General features: G+C 48.7%; 1 protein-coding gene across 1 annotated transcript in view; it reads right to left on the bottom strand.

Annotated features, from left to right (window-relative positions):
- LOC101441311 (solute carrier family 2, facilitated glucose transporter member 2-like) overlaps positions 1 to 17,069 on the bottom strand; it is a 78,727-nt gene that overhangs the window by 54,983 nt on the left and 6,675 nt on the right. The window contains exon 2 of the mRNA XM_058295278.1: positions 9,422 to 9,523. Within this exon, the coding sequence (XP_058151261.1) occupies positions 9,422 to 9,523 (102 nt within the window). The remainder of the gene's footprint in view (positions 1 to 9,421; positions 9,524 to 17,069) is intronic.

Raw genomic sequence — 17,069 nt, forward strand, 5'->3', positions numbered from 1 at the left:
AATGATAGATTCATAAGAATGCACCCAAGTGCTCCTACCCTTATCCTTCCCTAACCACTTTATGAAGTCCCTTCTACTTGCCAGTCATTGTGTGTGGCACTGGTGATAGGGAAAGAAACAAGATACCAGTCCCACCCTCAAGGATCTGATTGAGTTAGAGCAGAGGGCAATGAAATCCTGGTTCCCCTTGCTTGTGGATGTAGGAGCTGGGAAAAATCACATCCCTCTCCTTTCTATCCACTGGACATTGGAGGAGGGGGACAGAAAATAAAAATGAGAACAATTTTATAAATTATTTGATATATTTAAAAATAATAACTGCGGTCACCCCTCGGGCTGAAGTGTGGTTTGCTGGCCTGGCGGGGGAGCGGCCACGGTAGGCCTAATTCCGCTGCCCCCATAATAGGGTGGTTGGTCGGGCCCACCGCCACCCCTGAAGGAAGCTCGGCATGGGCGCAGAGTGCCCTCGGGTCTCCCCTTCTCGGCAGCCATGCTTCCGCGGCCGCCCCTCCTCCCAGATGGCGCCACCCGATGCCTTGTGGGGCGGCACCCTTCTTCTTTCTCCCTGCGCAGGCGCAGGGCAGAAAGTTCCAGTCTGCCCTTTTCCCCTCCCCCAACAGCAGCAACAGCCAGGTGTGGGCGGAAAAATCCAGCCCGCCCTTTTCCCTTCCCCCAACAGCAGCAACAGCCAGGCGTGGGCGGAAAAATCCAGCCCGCCCTTTTCCCTTCCCCCAACAGCAGCAACAGCCAGGCGTGGGCGGAAAAATCCAGTCTGCCCTCCACCCCAGCAGCAGCAGCCACCAATCCCTAAACCCTGCCCCTTCCCCCAGCAACAGCGACAGCCAATCCCTAACCACCACCCCTCCCCCGTCCAGTACCGCCCACTGACCTTTCGCCGGCAACCAATCAGAACAGGGCATGGCTTCGACCAATCAGCCTTCCCCAGCCCCTATAAAACTGTTGCCTCTCCCTCAGTAAAGTGGACTTGCGTGTTTACCTTGTCTCCGCGGTAGTTCTTCTGCCGTGCGCCCTCCAGTCCTGAGAGCCCCCGACAAGGGCCTGGCCTCCCTTGTCCCCAGTTCGTCGCCGGCTTCGCCGGGCGACCCCTTCGTCGCCGGCTTCGCCGAGCAACCCCGTCAGCCGAACCGCGCAACCCCTTGTGAGACCGATCCCTCGTCTGCTGCCGGACCGACCCCTCGTCCCGAGCGGGACCGACCCCTCGTCCAGAGCTGGACCGACCCCTCGTCCGCAGCCAGACCCCACCTCTACCGACCGAGCAAGCCGCCGCAGCTGGCGCCCAACGTGGGGCAAGGCAACCCCACCACAGCACAACGTGGGGCAAGGCAACCCCACCACAGCCTCACTCCATAACCTGGCGGCCCCCCCCTCCTCTCTTCTCACCGTGGGACTTCTCTCGTGCAACATTGCTGCTACCTGAGCCTTGGCTACCTCATATGATCCACGGCGGTCTGGGAGAATCGCTGGATGGCTTTCTCCTTCCATGTCGGGGGCTTATACCGACCCGCTATGATTAAGAGGAGCCTTGGATTTCTCGGGAGCGCGCGCTTGCACGTCTGAAGTAATCCCACCACAGCCCTACGCCCTCTTCTCTTCTCACCTTGGGACTTCTCTCGTGCAACATTGCTGCTACCTGAGCCTTGGCTACCTCATACGATCCACGGCGGTCTGGGAGAATCGCTGGATGGCTTTCTCCTTCCATGTCGGGGGCTTATACCGACCCGCTATGATTAAGAGGAGCCTTGGATTTCTCGGGAGCACGCGCTTGCATGTCTGAAGTAACCCTACCATAGCCCTACGCTCTCCTCTCTTCTCACCCCTATCTTTTCGCTCTGCATTGCTGCTCCTGAACCTTGGTGACCTCATATGATCCACGGCGGTCTGGGAGAATCGCTGGATGGCTTTCTCCTTCCATGTCGGGGGCTTATACCGACCCGCTATGATTAAGAGGCGCCAATAAAACTCTCAGGAGCGCGTGCCTGAGCACCTCCACCCCTGCCTTCACCTCTGCCTCCTCCCCTCCGCGCTTGCTCCCCTTTGCCTTGCTCCACTGCTCGTCGTCCCGCCCTCCCCTCGTCGGGGCCTTCTCTTGGCCCGCGACCACCGTCGGAGCCCCACCGGCTCCGACCCCTCGTCTCACCGCGCACCTCGGCTCCCATCGCCGCGCTCTCAAGGTAAGGGCCCCTTTTCTTATCGGCTCCAAAAGGCCATTAGCAATGGGTAACATCCTATCTGCTAAGCAAGCCCCACAAGTTCGGGCTCTTGCCGGTCTCCTAGACACTTACCAGTGTAAGATCTCTTTGAAACAGCTTCAAGTGTACTGGGACCTTCTTCTCCCCTTTAATCCGTGGCTAACCACGTGTCAGCTTTGGGACCCGGACACCTATACTCGCCTTATAGATAGGGTCACTTCTGCTGTGGAGCAGGAAGGTAAAAGATTCCCTCCTGGCTTATTACCGGTGCTTTTTACCATCCGCTCCTGCCTTCAAGGCGCCCCTACCATCGACTCCCCCCGGCCGAGCCACCGCCGCTGCCGTGATTGTCAGGACGGCGACTTTAACAGGGACCCTAATTGGAATTCTGATACCGACTCCGATTCCGACTCTGAGTCGCTTGTTGAGCGCCTTAATAACGCGCTCAAAAATTGTCCCCCTAAACAATGTAATCTAGCAGTGCCGAGCGCCGGTGAAGATGGCGAACTTCCGCCTTCTTCCTCGCTCGAAAAGGGGAGGTCTCTTTGCCCCTCCCTCCCCCCAACGACTTCCTGCCTGGGTGGGCCGGAAGCTCCCTCCCCGCCATTTTGTAGCACCGCTGGGGACGGCCCGCAGCCATTTTGTAACACCGCATGGGCAACGGCTCCTCTCGCGCCCTCCGCGCCAGCGGCCCCCCCCGGCTCCGCCTCCCCCTGGCAGCCCCCTCCATCCGATCCGTGGCAAGCTGCCGCATGCGCGGCCCCCTCTAGCCTATTTTTGGACCCGTATTCCTCCCCCGTCGGGGCACCTCCGCCTACCTCCCTGCCGCCTCCTACCACCTGCTTTCCCCTTAACGTAACTCCCACCCCTCAGCGCCCCTTTCCATGGTACCCACATGATGCGGAAAGTGTTAAACAGCTCCGCAAGGCCGTTAAGGAGGACGGGTTAGGCAGCCCTTATGCTCAGCATTTGTTAGAGGAGATGTCCACCCTTCTGTGCATCCCCCTCGATTGGCTCCAACTGGCCCGTGCCATCCTCACGCCTGGCCAGTTTATAAATTGGCGCACCCATTTTCATGCCGAGGCTGAAAAGCAGGTTGCGGCCAACGTCGCAAGGGGTGTTAATCACCCACCAGAAGCCTTCACCGGCACCGGTCAGTTTAGCCAGGCTGCGGCCTACTACCGTGCTCCGGCTGGCTTCTGGCTTCAGATTCGCGAGGTCGCCCTACGGGCCTTTCGCGCCTGCACTGCCAGTAGTGCTGACAAGTTCACTAAGCTCACACAGACCAAGGATGAGGACTTTTCTACCTATGTTTCCAGAGTCCTCCGGGCATGTGAGCGCAGGGTCCACGATGAACAGGCTCAGTGCGCCCTCGCCCGTGAAATTATCCTTGAAGGGGCCAGCCCCATTTGTCGACAGGCGATCGCTCCCGTGAGAGAAAAGTCGATAGACGATTGGGTAATTGCCTGTAACGGCCTTGACCAACAGGCTGCTTCTTTCGCCAAGGCTGTCACGACAGCCATGGCACTTAACTCCTCTTGTTTTAGATGTGGTGAGCCAGGACATTTCGCCCGTGAATGCCCGGCAGTCTCTGCACCGCCGGGCCCTCCTGTTCCTCCTCCCCCACCGCCCCGACGGGGCCCCTCTACCCCCTGCCCCCGCTGCGGCCGGGGGTACCATTGGGCTCGCGACTGCCATATGCAGCCTCCCCTGCAGCGGCAACAGCCATCTTTAAACTCCAAGAGGGGCAGGCCTCAGCCCCACCCCAAAGAGGCTCCCCGTCCCAACCTTCCAAAGCCCTGATGTGGACAGTCCCCATCACGTCCACCAGGCCTACCATGAGGTTTAAGATTCACCACCGCTGGTACTCTGGGACCCTCGACTCGGGTGCAGAGGTCTCTTGTTTCCCTGCTCATTTCGCCGCCCAGTGGTCTGTTCAAGAAGGCCCTTCCGTCCAAGGGGCCACTGGCTCCTCTACCTCCCTTCGCGCCAGTCACCCTATTGCCTGGGAAGACAGTGAGGGACGTGTGGGCACATTCCGGCCCCTCTTCCTTAGCACCCTTGATACTATACTTTGGGGGCGAGATGTCCTGGAGGAGTGCGGTGTTCAGTTAACCACTCAGCCCCCCCAATAGTTTGTGCCACTGCTCAATTAACACCTCCCACACCCACTCCTCTGCGGTGGGATACAGAGGAGCCTATTTGGGTGGAGCAGTGGCCCTTGCCATCCCACAAACTCCAAGCTCTTCGTGAGTTGGTTCGAGAGCAGCTTGAAGCTGGACATATAGAACCGTCCACAAGTCCCTACAATTCGCCCGTTTTTATTATTAAAAAGAAGGCCACTGGCAAATACCGCCTCCTACATGATTTGAGGGAGATTAATAAGCATATCCTCCCCATGGGAACTCCCCAACCGGGACTCCCTCACCCAGTGGCCATTCCTAAACACTTTTTTGTGGCTACTCTAGATATTAAGGACTGCTTTTTTTCCATTCCGCTTCACCAAAAGGACCGCCCGCGCTTTGCCTTTACTGTTCCTGTCCCCAACCACCGAGGGGCAGCCGATAGGTATCAGTGGAAAGTCCTTCCACAAGGCATGCGCAATAGCCCGGCCATCTGCCAGCTGTATGTGAATGCGGCAGTCGCCCCCTTGCGAGATCTGGGCTACCTCATTCACTATATGGATGATGTCCTGGTCGCATGTGAGACCCATGAGAAGCTGCAGTATGTCCTCTCTCAACTTCGGCATAATCTGTCCGCCATTGGCTTAACAATCCAGAATGACAAGGTCAAATTTGAACCCCCCTTAACCTTCCTGGGGTTCCATATCTCCCAGCATGTAACCCCAATGGCTGTGCGACTAAATGTGCCAGACCGAGTCACCCTCACAGAGCTCCAGCAGCTCTGTGGGAATATCAATTGGGTCCGTCCGGCTCTGTCTGTTACCACGGCACAGCTCCAGCCATTATTTGCTCTCTTACAAACCAGTCATAAACCCCCCTCTGCCGTGTCCGCAAAGATAGCCATCACACCCGAAGCTCGAGCCGCCATTACCGCTGTAGATAAGGCCCTTAATAACTGCTGCCTCCAGCGGTTCGATCCCCAGCAGCCTCTCCAGGCGTTGGTCCTCCCCACCAAGGGAACGCCCACTGGAGTTCTTTGGCAGGACGGGCCCCTCCTCTGGCTCCATCCTTCTAAAAGCAAGATGCAAAAGATCTGCCCCGCAGTAAGACTATGGATCGCTCTCGCAGCCGATTTAGTGCAGCTGTCCGTCCATACGTTTGAAACTCAGCCTGCCGTAATTGTTTGGCCGCTTAATGCGAAAGAAACCACCTCCCTCATTAGGGATAATGAGCAAATGCAGGTGCTGTGTGAGGGATTTGCAGGCGATTTCAATTGCCATTTCCCTAGTCACCGCCTACTCCAAGGCGTGTCCAAATTTCCCTTCCGAAGTCCTTTTTTCCCCTTCCCGTCTTCCTCCCCCTTTCCGAGGTCCGTCACTATTTTCACGGATGCGTCTAGAACTAAGTACTCCATGGTTGTGTACCTGGATGGAGTCGCAGAGCCGAAAGTCTTTACACATCTTAACCTACACTCCGTCCAGACGGGAGAGCTTTTGGCTATTGTAGAAGCGCTTCGCGCCTTCCCCTGTGAACCCGTTAACATCTTTACAGATAGCCTCTATTCTCTGCAAGTCTGCAGGGTCTTGGCATTAGCTACATTCTTCCCGACCTCCTCTCCTATTGATGAGGCACTGGATGCCCTTAAGACCCTTCTTGAAAAACGCATGGCACCCTGGTATATTGCTCATATCCGGAGCCACTCCGGGTTGCCTGGCCCCCTAGCGGCAGGCAACGACACCGCGGATCAGACGGTCTCTGCCCTTGCCCTTGATTCGGTCGGAGATGCTATCAATCAGGCTAAGTCCTTACATTCGAGGTTTCACTTTTCTGCCGCCTCACTCCACCACCTTTTGCCTGAGTTGCCAATTGAGACTTGTAAGCACCTAGTGCGGACATGCAAAACCTGTGCCCCCTTCCTGCCTCTGGGGCCTCTGCAACCGCAGGGGGTGAATCCCCGCGGCCTTAGGCCTAATTCCAGGTGGCAGATGGATGTCACGCATGTCCCGTCCTTTGGACGCCTTAAGTTCTTGCACGTTATAATTGACACCTTCTCCCACATGTGCTATGCAGTCCCCTTGCCTGGGGAGACTGCTAAGCACTGCATTAAGGCCCTTCGGCAAGGGATTCTCTTCATGGGGGTCCCCTGGGACCTAAAGACGGATAACGGCCCTGCTTATCGCAGTGAGTCCTTTGCGAGGTTCCTTCAGCTCTACCAAATCGCCCACCATTTTGGTATCCCATATAACCCACAAGGACAGGCCATTGTGGAGAGCTCCCATCGCCGTCTGAAACAAGAAATTGAAAAACAGAGGGAAATCCTCCCTCACGCTCCTCCCGGAGACATCATCACCGCTGTCCTAATCCATCTAAATCTCTTGACCTTTGATAAGGATGGTCTCTCGGCAGTCCATAGGCATTGGGGCCCCTCGTATCGCCCCACACAGGCCCCCCTGGTCCTTTGGAAGGACCCTCAAACAGGTCAGTGGCGTGGCCCGTGCCCCCTTCTTACCCAGGGCCGAGGTTTCGCTTGTGTCTTCCCGCAGGATGCCGCTCAGCCAATCTGGGTCCCCGGGAGATACGTCAAACCCGCCACCTCAGCAGCGGATGTCCCGCAGGGCGCGGCGCCAGATGCGAGTGATCCAGCACCAACTGAGCCAGCTCACCCTCCACCCCGAGAGGCAACCATCCAACCCTGAAGTCCGTTCACTGCTCGCACTCTACCGTCAGTGCAGACGCCGCAACCCTCGCCATGCTGCCGAGCCAATTAACATAGTCTCTCTCCTTCTCCTTATGCTCTCCCTTGCCACCTCTGGCCAAGCTAACCCCTCTCACCAGCCCCGCTAAACGGCCCACAACCCGCTTTCCCCGGCCCGCAGCTTGCGGAGCTTCCTCCTGTCTCGACCTCACTCCTCTTCTCAGCCGTCCAAAGCGTCCTTTCTCGTCCCCCGCCCCCCTCCTTTTTTCGCTTGAACCCCTACTGCGTTGCAGATTGGGCCGCCCCATGTCGGCCCGCCCCATTAACATCGGCCTCTCTCGCGCCCGTGAAGACTTTGGCCTTCTTATTGTCCTCGCCGACGTCTCCACCACTCCCGACGCTGCCGCCACCACCGTCGCTGGTGCCCTGACGCGACTTGTCCTTACCGCTGCGATCCTCCAGACCATCACACAGTCTGCCTCTACCGCTCTTCGCCGCCAAGAAGAGATCAACTCCCTGTAACGCGCTGTCATCCTGGACTTTTAACAAGCAGATGGACCTTATAGCCACCGAGATCAACAAGAATTGGACATTGGCCACCCTTGCTTGCACCGGCAAGATACTGCCCCCCAAATTGTACATTTGTATCCCCGTCATACTCACCTCCCTCTTCAGCCCCGCTTCCCTCATTGCTTACTGCCTCTTGGGCCTCGGCTACTTGTTGCTGCTGCCATCCTGGCCCTTATTTGAAAAGAAGGGGGAAATGCGGTCACCCCTCGGGCTGAAGTGTGGTTTGCTGGCCTGGCGGGGGAGCGGCCACGGTAGGCCTAATTCCGCTGCCCCCATAATAGGGTGGTTGGTCGGGCCCACCGCCACCCCTGAAGGAAGCTCGGCATGGGCGCAGAGTGCCCTCGGGTCTCCCCTTCTCGGCAGCCATGCTTCCGCGGCCGCCCCTCCTCCCAGATGGCGCCACCCGATGCCTTGTGGGGCGGCACCCTTCTTCTTTCTCCCTGCGCAGGCGCAGGGCAGAAAGTTCCAGTCTGCCCTTTTCCCCTCCCCCAACAGCAGCAACAGCCAGGTGTGGGCGGAAAAATCCAGCCCGCCCTTTTCCCTTCCCCCAACAGCAGCAACAGCCAGGCGTGGGCGGAAAAATCCAGCCCGCCCTTTTCCCTTCCCCCAACAGCAGCAACAGCCAGGCGTGGGCGGAAAAATCCAGTCTGCCCTCCACCCCAGCAGCAGCAGCCACCAATCCCTAAACCCTGCCCCTTCCCCCAGCAACAGCGACAGCCAATCCCTAACCACCACCCCTCCCCCGTCCAGTACCGCCCACTGACCTTTCGCCGGCAACCAATCAGAACAGGGCATGGCTTCGACCAATCAGCCTTCCCCAGCCCCTATAAAACTGTTGCCTCTCCCTCAGTAAAGTGGACTTGCGTGTTTACCTTGTCTCCGCGGTAGTTCTTCTGCCGTGCGCCCTCCAGTCCTGAGAGCCCCCGACAAGGGCCTGGCCTCCCTTGTCCCCAGTTCGTCGCCGGCTTCGCCGGGCGACCCCTTCGTCGCCGGCTTCGCCGAGCAACCCCGTCAGCCGAACCGCGCAACCCCTTGTGAGACCGATCCCTCGTCTGCTGCCGGACCGACCCCTCGTCCCGAGCGGGACCGACCCCTCGTCCAGAGCTGGACCGACCCCTCGTCCGCAGCCAGACCCCACCTCTACCGACCGAGCAAGCCGCCGCAAATAACCATCCAAATAGTTATCATGAAGAAAACCTAAACTTTGTTGGGTTTCCTGAATGTTATTCTTAAGTTTTGTATTATGTTGCTTTGAATTTCCTGTAGGAGACAGAAAAGAACACGGATCTTTTCAGTGCTTAGTGCTCCCAAAGGTTTTCATCTGGCCTGGAAACAGGAATCATAACATTGTGGAAAGGATAGAACTGGAACCAGTGTATGTTAGAGCACTGGTGCATAGTAGGTAGGGGTCTAATAAATGTTTATGCACTGAAGGAAATACATCTTTCTCTCACTTCCCCTTATTTCCTGGAGTTTTTCATCCATATGTGCTTGGAATCATTGAATATTTTGAATGCTGTAATGAACTCTTCTTTAAACATCCCGGATGTGTGGTATATTGTGACTGGAGTTTCCTGCGAGCTCAACAGATAGCAGAATCAGCTCAAGAATAACAATTAATTCCCTTCTCCTCCTGTGAGAATTGTTGACTAAGAAGTCAAGGCCAAGTTATCAGCTCTGGAAACATGCACCTCGATACCTAACAGAAGGCCAAGATTACCTGGTGTCCCCCACATAAACTTTTACCCCTTCTCCAAAAAACAGGATGATATCTTTTTGTCACTGACAGCAGTTGCCAGAAAGAATTTCTGTGTTTCACTTGCCTGTTGAGATGTATTGATCACACCAATGTCATATCCACACTTGAAGGAACTCAGCACTGCGGTGAAAATAGTGAAAGCCAACGTCCTGGTTATCTGTTGGGACTGAAACACAGGGCAGAGAATCACCCAGGCAATTTCAGTTGCCCATTATGTTTTGATCTGCACTTTGCACTTTTCACAGGTTTCACAAGCTGGTTCTGTATCCTCACTACTCATTTACAGCATGCCCTGTGCTTCCAGCAGGTGAGAGCCATCATACCCATACTTGAAAGCCATCCATCATTTACCCTACATTACTAATGCTGAAAAAAAATTGTAGTCAGCTTGTTCCAGACATGTTCATAAACCATACAATTTATGATTTAAATATAAGCACTCAAAATCAGGCCTGAGAACTAGAATTGATGCTGAACAACGGAAACTTCCAATATAAAAACAGTCAGTTATATCACTTTGAGAGGTCAACTGTGATTTCAGTTAACAAACAGGCAGGGAACTATCCCATGGGCAATGCTATGTTAAAAAATGCTTCAGTAGTTGGACAATATGCAACAGTCACCATTTATACAATCTACGACACCTAGGGAAGGATGTGTTTCAGGATTTGAAACTTAAATTTTAGCAGGTTGAACCTACTTTTCTGGGTTTAGGGATATTACACCTGCCCAATCCCAGTTCCAAGTAGCTACAGTAAAGCCATGTAGAAAAGGGCAGAACACTCATTCCCTTCAACTCAGCAAAGACCCTTCTAACCAACCTAGAGAAATCTTATCATGCCTTCAGAGAGGCATATAAAAGGATATTAAGTGTAGCATATTCTTTTTCATTTAAAAAATTTTTATGGAATTTTATCTTTCATACATGAACATACATAAAAAATAAGTGTATAGTAAAAGTTGTGAAATTACAAAACAAACATGCAAAAAAGACTCCCATACCTCACCCAACCAATACCATGCATTTTCTGAAACATTTGTTAGAAATTATAAAGGAGCGTCATCAAAGTAGTACTACTAACTATAGCCCATATCTTGTATTTGGTAAGTTTTACCCCAACCCACTCTATTTTGTTGTTGTTGTTCATAAACCATACAGTTTATCTGAAGTGTACAATCAAAGACATTTGGTATTATCACAGAGTTGTTCATTCATTGCTTTAATCATTATTAGAGCATTTTCATTACTCAGAAAAAAAATAAAATAAAAAAGAAAAGAAACCATTATCATACCCACTTTGTAGTAGTGCGACTAACTACAAATCACATGATGTGTTTTCATATTTTCTTTCCATTTCCAAACATTTATAAACAAGATTTTTCCAATTCTGCACAGATTAAACCTCAGCTTTCCATTCTCTAATCACATTCTTTTTCTGGTGACTTATATTCTAGCTATTAACTCCATGAATTGCACATTATTAATAGAGAAATCTTACAATATTTGTCCTTTTGTGCCTTGCTTGCTTCACTCAACATAATGTCCTCCAGGTTCACCCATGTTGTCATCTGCTTCACGACTTCGTTTCTTCTTACAGTTGAATAATATTCCATCAGTTTATATTCTCCAGTTTGTTTATCCATTCACCATTTGATGGGCACCTGGGTTGGTTCCATCTTTTGACAATTGTAAATAATGTCCCTACTGAACACTGATGAACATTGCCTGTTCATGTACCAGCTCTCATATCTTCTGTGTATATACCTAGTAGGGGTATTACTGGGTCACCGAGAGATCTGTATCTGACTTCTTTAGGAATTGTCAAACAAAATTCCACAGTGACTATACCATTCTACATTCCCACTAACAGTAAATAAGCATTCTTATCTCTCTCCATGCCCTCCAACACTTGTAGTTTTCTGTTTTATTAATAGTGGCCACTCTAATAGGGTGAAATGTTATCTTATTGTAGGTTTAATTTGCATTTCCTAATAGCCAGTGATGTTGAACATTTTTTCATGTGTTTTTTCACCATTTGTATTTCTACTTTAGAAAAGTGTCTATTCAGGTCTTTGGACCATTTTTAAATTGGGTCATTTGTCTTTTTATTGCTGACTAGTGGGAACTCTTTATATATCATGAACATTAGGATCTTGATGCATGCACAATTTCCAAATATTTTATCCCATTGAATAGGCTGACCTTTTTAACCCTATTCACAAAGTCCTTTGAGGTGCCAAAGTGTTTAAATTTGAGGAGGCCCCAGTTATCTATTTTTGCTTTTGTTGCTCATGCTTTGGTAAAAGATGTAAGAGACCTCCAACTACTACGAGATCTTGAAGATGTTTCCCTATATTATCTTCTAGGAGTTTTATGGTCCTGGCTTTTATATTTAGGTCTTTGATTCATTTTGAGTTGATTCTTGTATAGGGAGGAGATAGGGGCCCTCTTTCATTCTTTTGGATATTGATATTAAGTTCTCCCAGCACTATTTGTTGAAGACTTTTTTGTACCAGTTGAGTGGACTTGATGGGCTTATCAAAAATCAATTGATCTGAGAGGTATGGGTCTATTTCTGAACTCTGAATTTTGATCCATTGATTAATGTGTCTATCTTTATGCCACTACCATGCTGTTTTGACCAGTGAAACTTTATAATATACTTCAAGTTCAGGAAGCAAGAGTCCTACAAGTTTGCTCTTCTTTTTAGGACATTTTTGGCTATTCAGTACCACATTCCCTTCCAAATAAGTTTGGTAATTGACTTTTCTATTTCTGTAAAACAGGCTGTGGGAATTTTTAAAAATATATATGTTTATGACAGAAGATGTAAACTTACAAAGCAATCATGTACATGTGCAGAATATCCAAACAACACCTTCTATCAAGACACCATACTGTGGTAGAACATTTGTTACAGATTGTGAGATAATATCATCTGATTATTACCATGTCCATAGTGTACATTTGGCACACATTTTCCATACTGACCTGTTATCAACTCAGTACATCTTTGGCTTAGGTGCAACAATATTACATTACTCCTGCTAACCACAGTCCATAGGTCAACTGTTAGAATTTTGATTGGAGTTGCTTTGAATCTATAGGTCAGTTTGGACAGAATTGACATCTTCATGATGTTTAGTCTTCCAATCCATAAAAACAGAATGTCCTTCCATTTGTTTAGGTTGTATTTTATTTCTTTAGCAGTGTTTCATAGTTTTCTGAATTCAGATCCTTTATATTCTGGTTAAATTAATTTCTAGATATTTGAGTTTTTTTGTCGCTACTGTAAAGGGAATTTTTTTCTTGATTTCCTCCTCAGCTTGCTCATTACTAATGTATAGGAACACTACTGATTTTTGCATGTTGATCTTGTATTCTGTCACTTTGTTAAACTAATTTATTAGCTCTATTAGCTTTGTTGTAGATATTTCAGAATTTCTAAATATAGGATGATGTTATAATGAGAATTTTACTTCCCCTTTTCCAATTTGGAGGATTTTTATTTCGTTTACTTGCCTAAATGCTCTAGCTAGGACTTCTAGCAAAATGTTGAATAAAAGTGGTGACAGTGGGCATATTTGTCTTGTTCCTGATCTTAGAGGGAATGCTTTCAACTTCTCCCCATTGAGTACAATTTTGGCTGTGGCATTTTCATATAAGCCCTTTATTATGTTGAGGAACTTTCCTTCTCTACCTATCTTTTGAAGTTCTTCTTTTTTCTCTCTCTTTTTTTTTAATCAAGAAAGGATCCACAACCAGCAAGATGGCAGCAGAGTAAGGAGCTCCTAGAATCACCTTCTGCTATGGGGTAGTTAGTAATCACCCAGAGCTATCTAAAATACTTGTTTGAGGCTCCAGGAGACCAGAAATGCATCATACAACATCCTTGAAAGAATGGAAGGAGGACACTGCCCATCTGCACTGAAAATTCATAAGTAGAGCACTCCATGCCACAGAAGCCAGTGCCCATCCTTCCCAGGAGGCACAGGAGGACCTGGGAGCTATTCTGAGGCTGAAATTGGAAGCTCCACTTCCCCAAAAAGGGGGAGGAAGAGACTGTTGGACACCAAATTCAACTACTGATTAGTAAATTTGGTGGACTGAAGTATAATCCTAAGAACAGCTAAAGTTTGAACCTGTCTAAGTCAGAAAGAGGTTGGTAGCCACCATCTGAAACCCATACCTGGCATGAGGGGAGGTGGGGTAGACTGAAAATCCCAGTGCTAGTAGGGACTGGCCTCTTTCCACATAGATCAATTTGCAGTTCTAGCATAAGCCCCAGATCAGCCTCTGGGAGGAAGGAAACTTGGGGACTTGCACCAGCTTCTCCAGCAAACTACAGGCCATGCCATGGAGGCCAGCAATCATCCTACTTTGACAGCACAGGTCACCCCAGGAGCTACTCTGTGGCAGGAATTAGAAGCTCCATTTTCCAAGAAGGGGAAGTAAGAGATGGTTGGCCACTGATTTCGGCTACTGATTAGTAAATTCAGCTGGCTAAAGTTTAACCCAAAGAACAGTTAAAGTTTGAAATTGTCCAAGTTGGAAAGAGGCCAGTAGCTGCCATTTTGACTCCTCACCCAGCATGAGGGGAAGCCTGGCTGACTGAAAATCCCAGTGAGAGTAGAGACCAGTTACTTTCACCCAGACTGGTTGCATCCCTTGCCTAGGTTTCAGCCCCACCTCTAGCAAGGAGAAAGCTGGTGGGCCTGCACCAACCTATCCAGGTAACTGCAAGTACATTTGACTGGCACAGACTGAATACTCAGAAGCCTACTGGGCCAACTGTGGTCATCTTGGACCCACACTGCATAGATTGCTGCCCACACCTGTAGCTCCATCCCTCCCCTCTGCCCCCATTCAGGGAGAAAGAGGCATGAAGCTTCATCCATCTCTCTGGGTAACTATAGTCTAGGCCTGCATGACTTGGATTATTCCACACAGCTTTGACTCTGTCCCTAACTCTGGCAAAGGAGAAAGTTGGGAGATGCTTTTTTGGTCCCTGGGGCAATGAAGGCAGCTTGAGCCTCCACACCTTATAGCACCAACTACATCCTTGGCTCCTACTACACAACTAGCAAGGGAGAAAGGGCAGGAAGCCCTAAACTGAGGAGAAAAACTTTACCCAGAATAAATACTCTACTAAGCCAGATGCCAAGATACCAACAAAAAAATTACAATCCACACCAAGAACCAGGAAGCTATGGCCCAGTTAAAAGAACAAGGTAAGACACTGGATGACATAAAGGAGTTGAGATAACTAATCATAGGTGCTCAAACAATACTCCTTAATAAATTCAATGAGATGGCTAAAGAGATTAAAGATATTAAGAAGACATTGGGGGAAGTGGATGTGGCTCAAGTGGTAGAACCTCCACCTACTATATGGGAGGAACCAGTTCAATCTGTGGCATCTCCTGGTTAAAAAAAAAGAAAAAGAGACAGCATTCCCATGCGATGAGACAGTGCCCACGTGAGTGCCTGTGTAGTGAGCCAGTGCCTGTGCAAGTGAGTCACATAGCAAGATGACGACACATCAAGAGAGACAAGGGGAGAATCAAGGTGAAGCACAGCAGAACCAGGAACTAAGGTGTCACAATTGACAGGGAAGCTCTCTCCACATCAGAGGTCTCCAGGATTGAATACCAGTGAATCCTAGATGAGAGAAAATGAGAAGAGAAGAGAACACAGACAGCAAAAACAGCAGGGTGGGAGAAGGCAAGGGGGGGAAATAATTCAGTGTGTTTTTTTTAAAAAGAAGACATTGAGCACAAAGAAGAATTTGACAGCATAAGTAGAAAAATAACAGATCTTATGGGAATAAAATGTGCCATAAATTACTTTAAAAGTACAATGGAATCATAATAGCAGATTTGAGGGGTCAGAAGAAAGATTGGTGAACTTGAAGAAATGGCCTCTGAAAGTCAACATACAAAAAACAAATGAAGAAAAAAATTGAACAAGGTTTCAGGGTACTAAAGGACAGCAATAGAAGTGCAAACATACATGTCATGAGTGTCCCAGAAGGAGAAGCAAGGGATAGGGGCAGAAGGAATATTTGAAGAAATAATGGTAGAAAATTTCCCAATCCTATTGAAGGACATAAGATATCCATATCCAAGAAGTATGTTGTACTCCCATCTGAAAAAATCCAAATAGACCAAATCCAAGGCACATATTAATCAGAATATCAAATGCTAAATGCAAAGAGAGAATTCTGAGAGCAGTAAGAGAAAAGCAATTCATAACAAATAAGGGATACCCAATAAAATTAAGTAATTTCTCACCAGAAACCATGGAGGCAAGAAGACAATTGTATGATTTATTTAAGATACTGCAAGAGAAACACTTCCAGCCAAGAATCTTATATCCAGCATGACTGTCTTTCAAAAATGAGGGTAAGTTTAGAATATTCAAAGAAAAACAAATCTGAGAGAGTTTGTAACCAAAAGACGTGCCTTAAAGAAAACAGTAAAGGGTGCACTACAGCCTGAAAAGAAAAGATAAGAGAGAGGCCTGGATGAGAGCCTAGAAATGAAGATTATATCAATAAAAGTAACTAAAAGTGTCAAAAAAGTGATGAAAATAAAATATAACAGGTAAAATGCAAATATTCAGGAATAAACTTAGCCAACAATGTAAAGCACTTGTATTCAGAGAACTACAACTCAATGTCAAAAGAAATCAAAAAAGGCCTAAAAATTTGGATGAATATTCCATGCTCATGGATTGGAAGATTAAATATCATTAAGATGTTGATTCTACTCAGATTGATATACAGATTTAATGCAATCCCAATAAACATTCCACCAGCAATTTTTACATAAGTGGAAAATATGATTTTCAAATTTGTTTGGAAAGGTAAGATGTCCTAAATAGTGAGAAACATCTTAAAAAGGAAAAGCAAAGTTGGAGGATTCTCATTTCCAGACTTTAAATCTTATTACTTAGCTACAGAGGTAAAAACAGCATGGTCAGCGGTGGACTTGGCCCAGTGGTTAGTGCATCCATCTACCACATGGGAGGTCTGCAGTTCAAACCCCGGGCCTCCTTGACCCATTTGAAGCTGGCCCATGTGCAGTGCTGATGTGTGCAAGGAGTGCCGTGCCATGAATGGGTGTCCAGTAAGGGGTGCCCAGTAAGGGGAGCCACCCAGCACGAAAGAAAGTGCAGCCTGCCCAGGAATGATGCCGCACACACGGAGAGCTGACACAACAAGATGACACAACAAAAAGAAACACAGAGTCCCATGCCACTGACAACAACAGAAGCGGACAAAGAAGATGCAGCAAATAGACACAGAAAACAGACAATCAGGGTGGGGTAAGAGGGGAGATAAATAAATTAATTAATTTTTTTAAATCTTAAAAAAAAACAGCATGGTACTGGCATACAGACACATAGACCAATGGGACTGAATTGAGGTTCAAAAACAGACACTCACATGTATGGTCAAGTGATTTTGACAAGGCTGTCAAACCCACCCAGCTGGGGCAGAACGGACCATTTAAAAAATGGTTCTGAGAAAATTGGATATCCATAGCCCAAAGAAGGAAAGAGGATCCCTATCTCATACCTTATACAAAAAATTAACTCAAAATGAATCAAAAACCGAAATATAAAAGCAAGAATCATAAAGCCTTTGGTAGAAAATGTAGGATAATATTTTCAAGACCTGGTGCTAGTGGTGGATTCTTGAAGGAGA

Source organism: Dasypus novemcinctus, chromosome 4, assembly GCF_030445035.2.
Source record: "Dasypus novemcinctus isolate mDasNov1 chromosome 4, mDasNov1.1.hap2, whole genome shotgun sequence".
Lineage (NCBI taxonomy): Eukaryota > Metazoa > Chordata > Mammalia > Cingulata > Dasypodidae > Dasypus > Dasypus novemcinctus.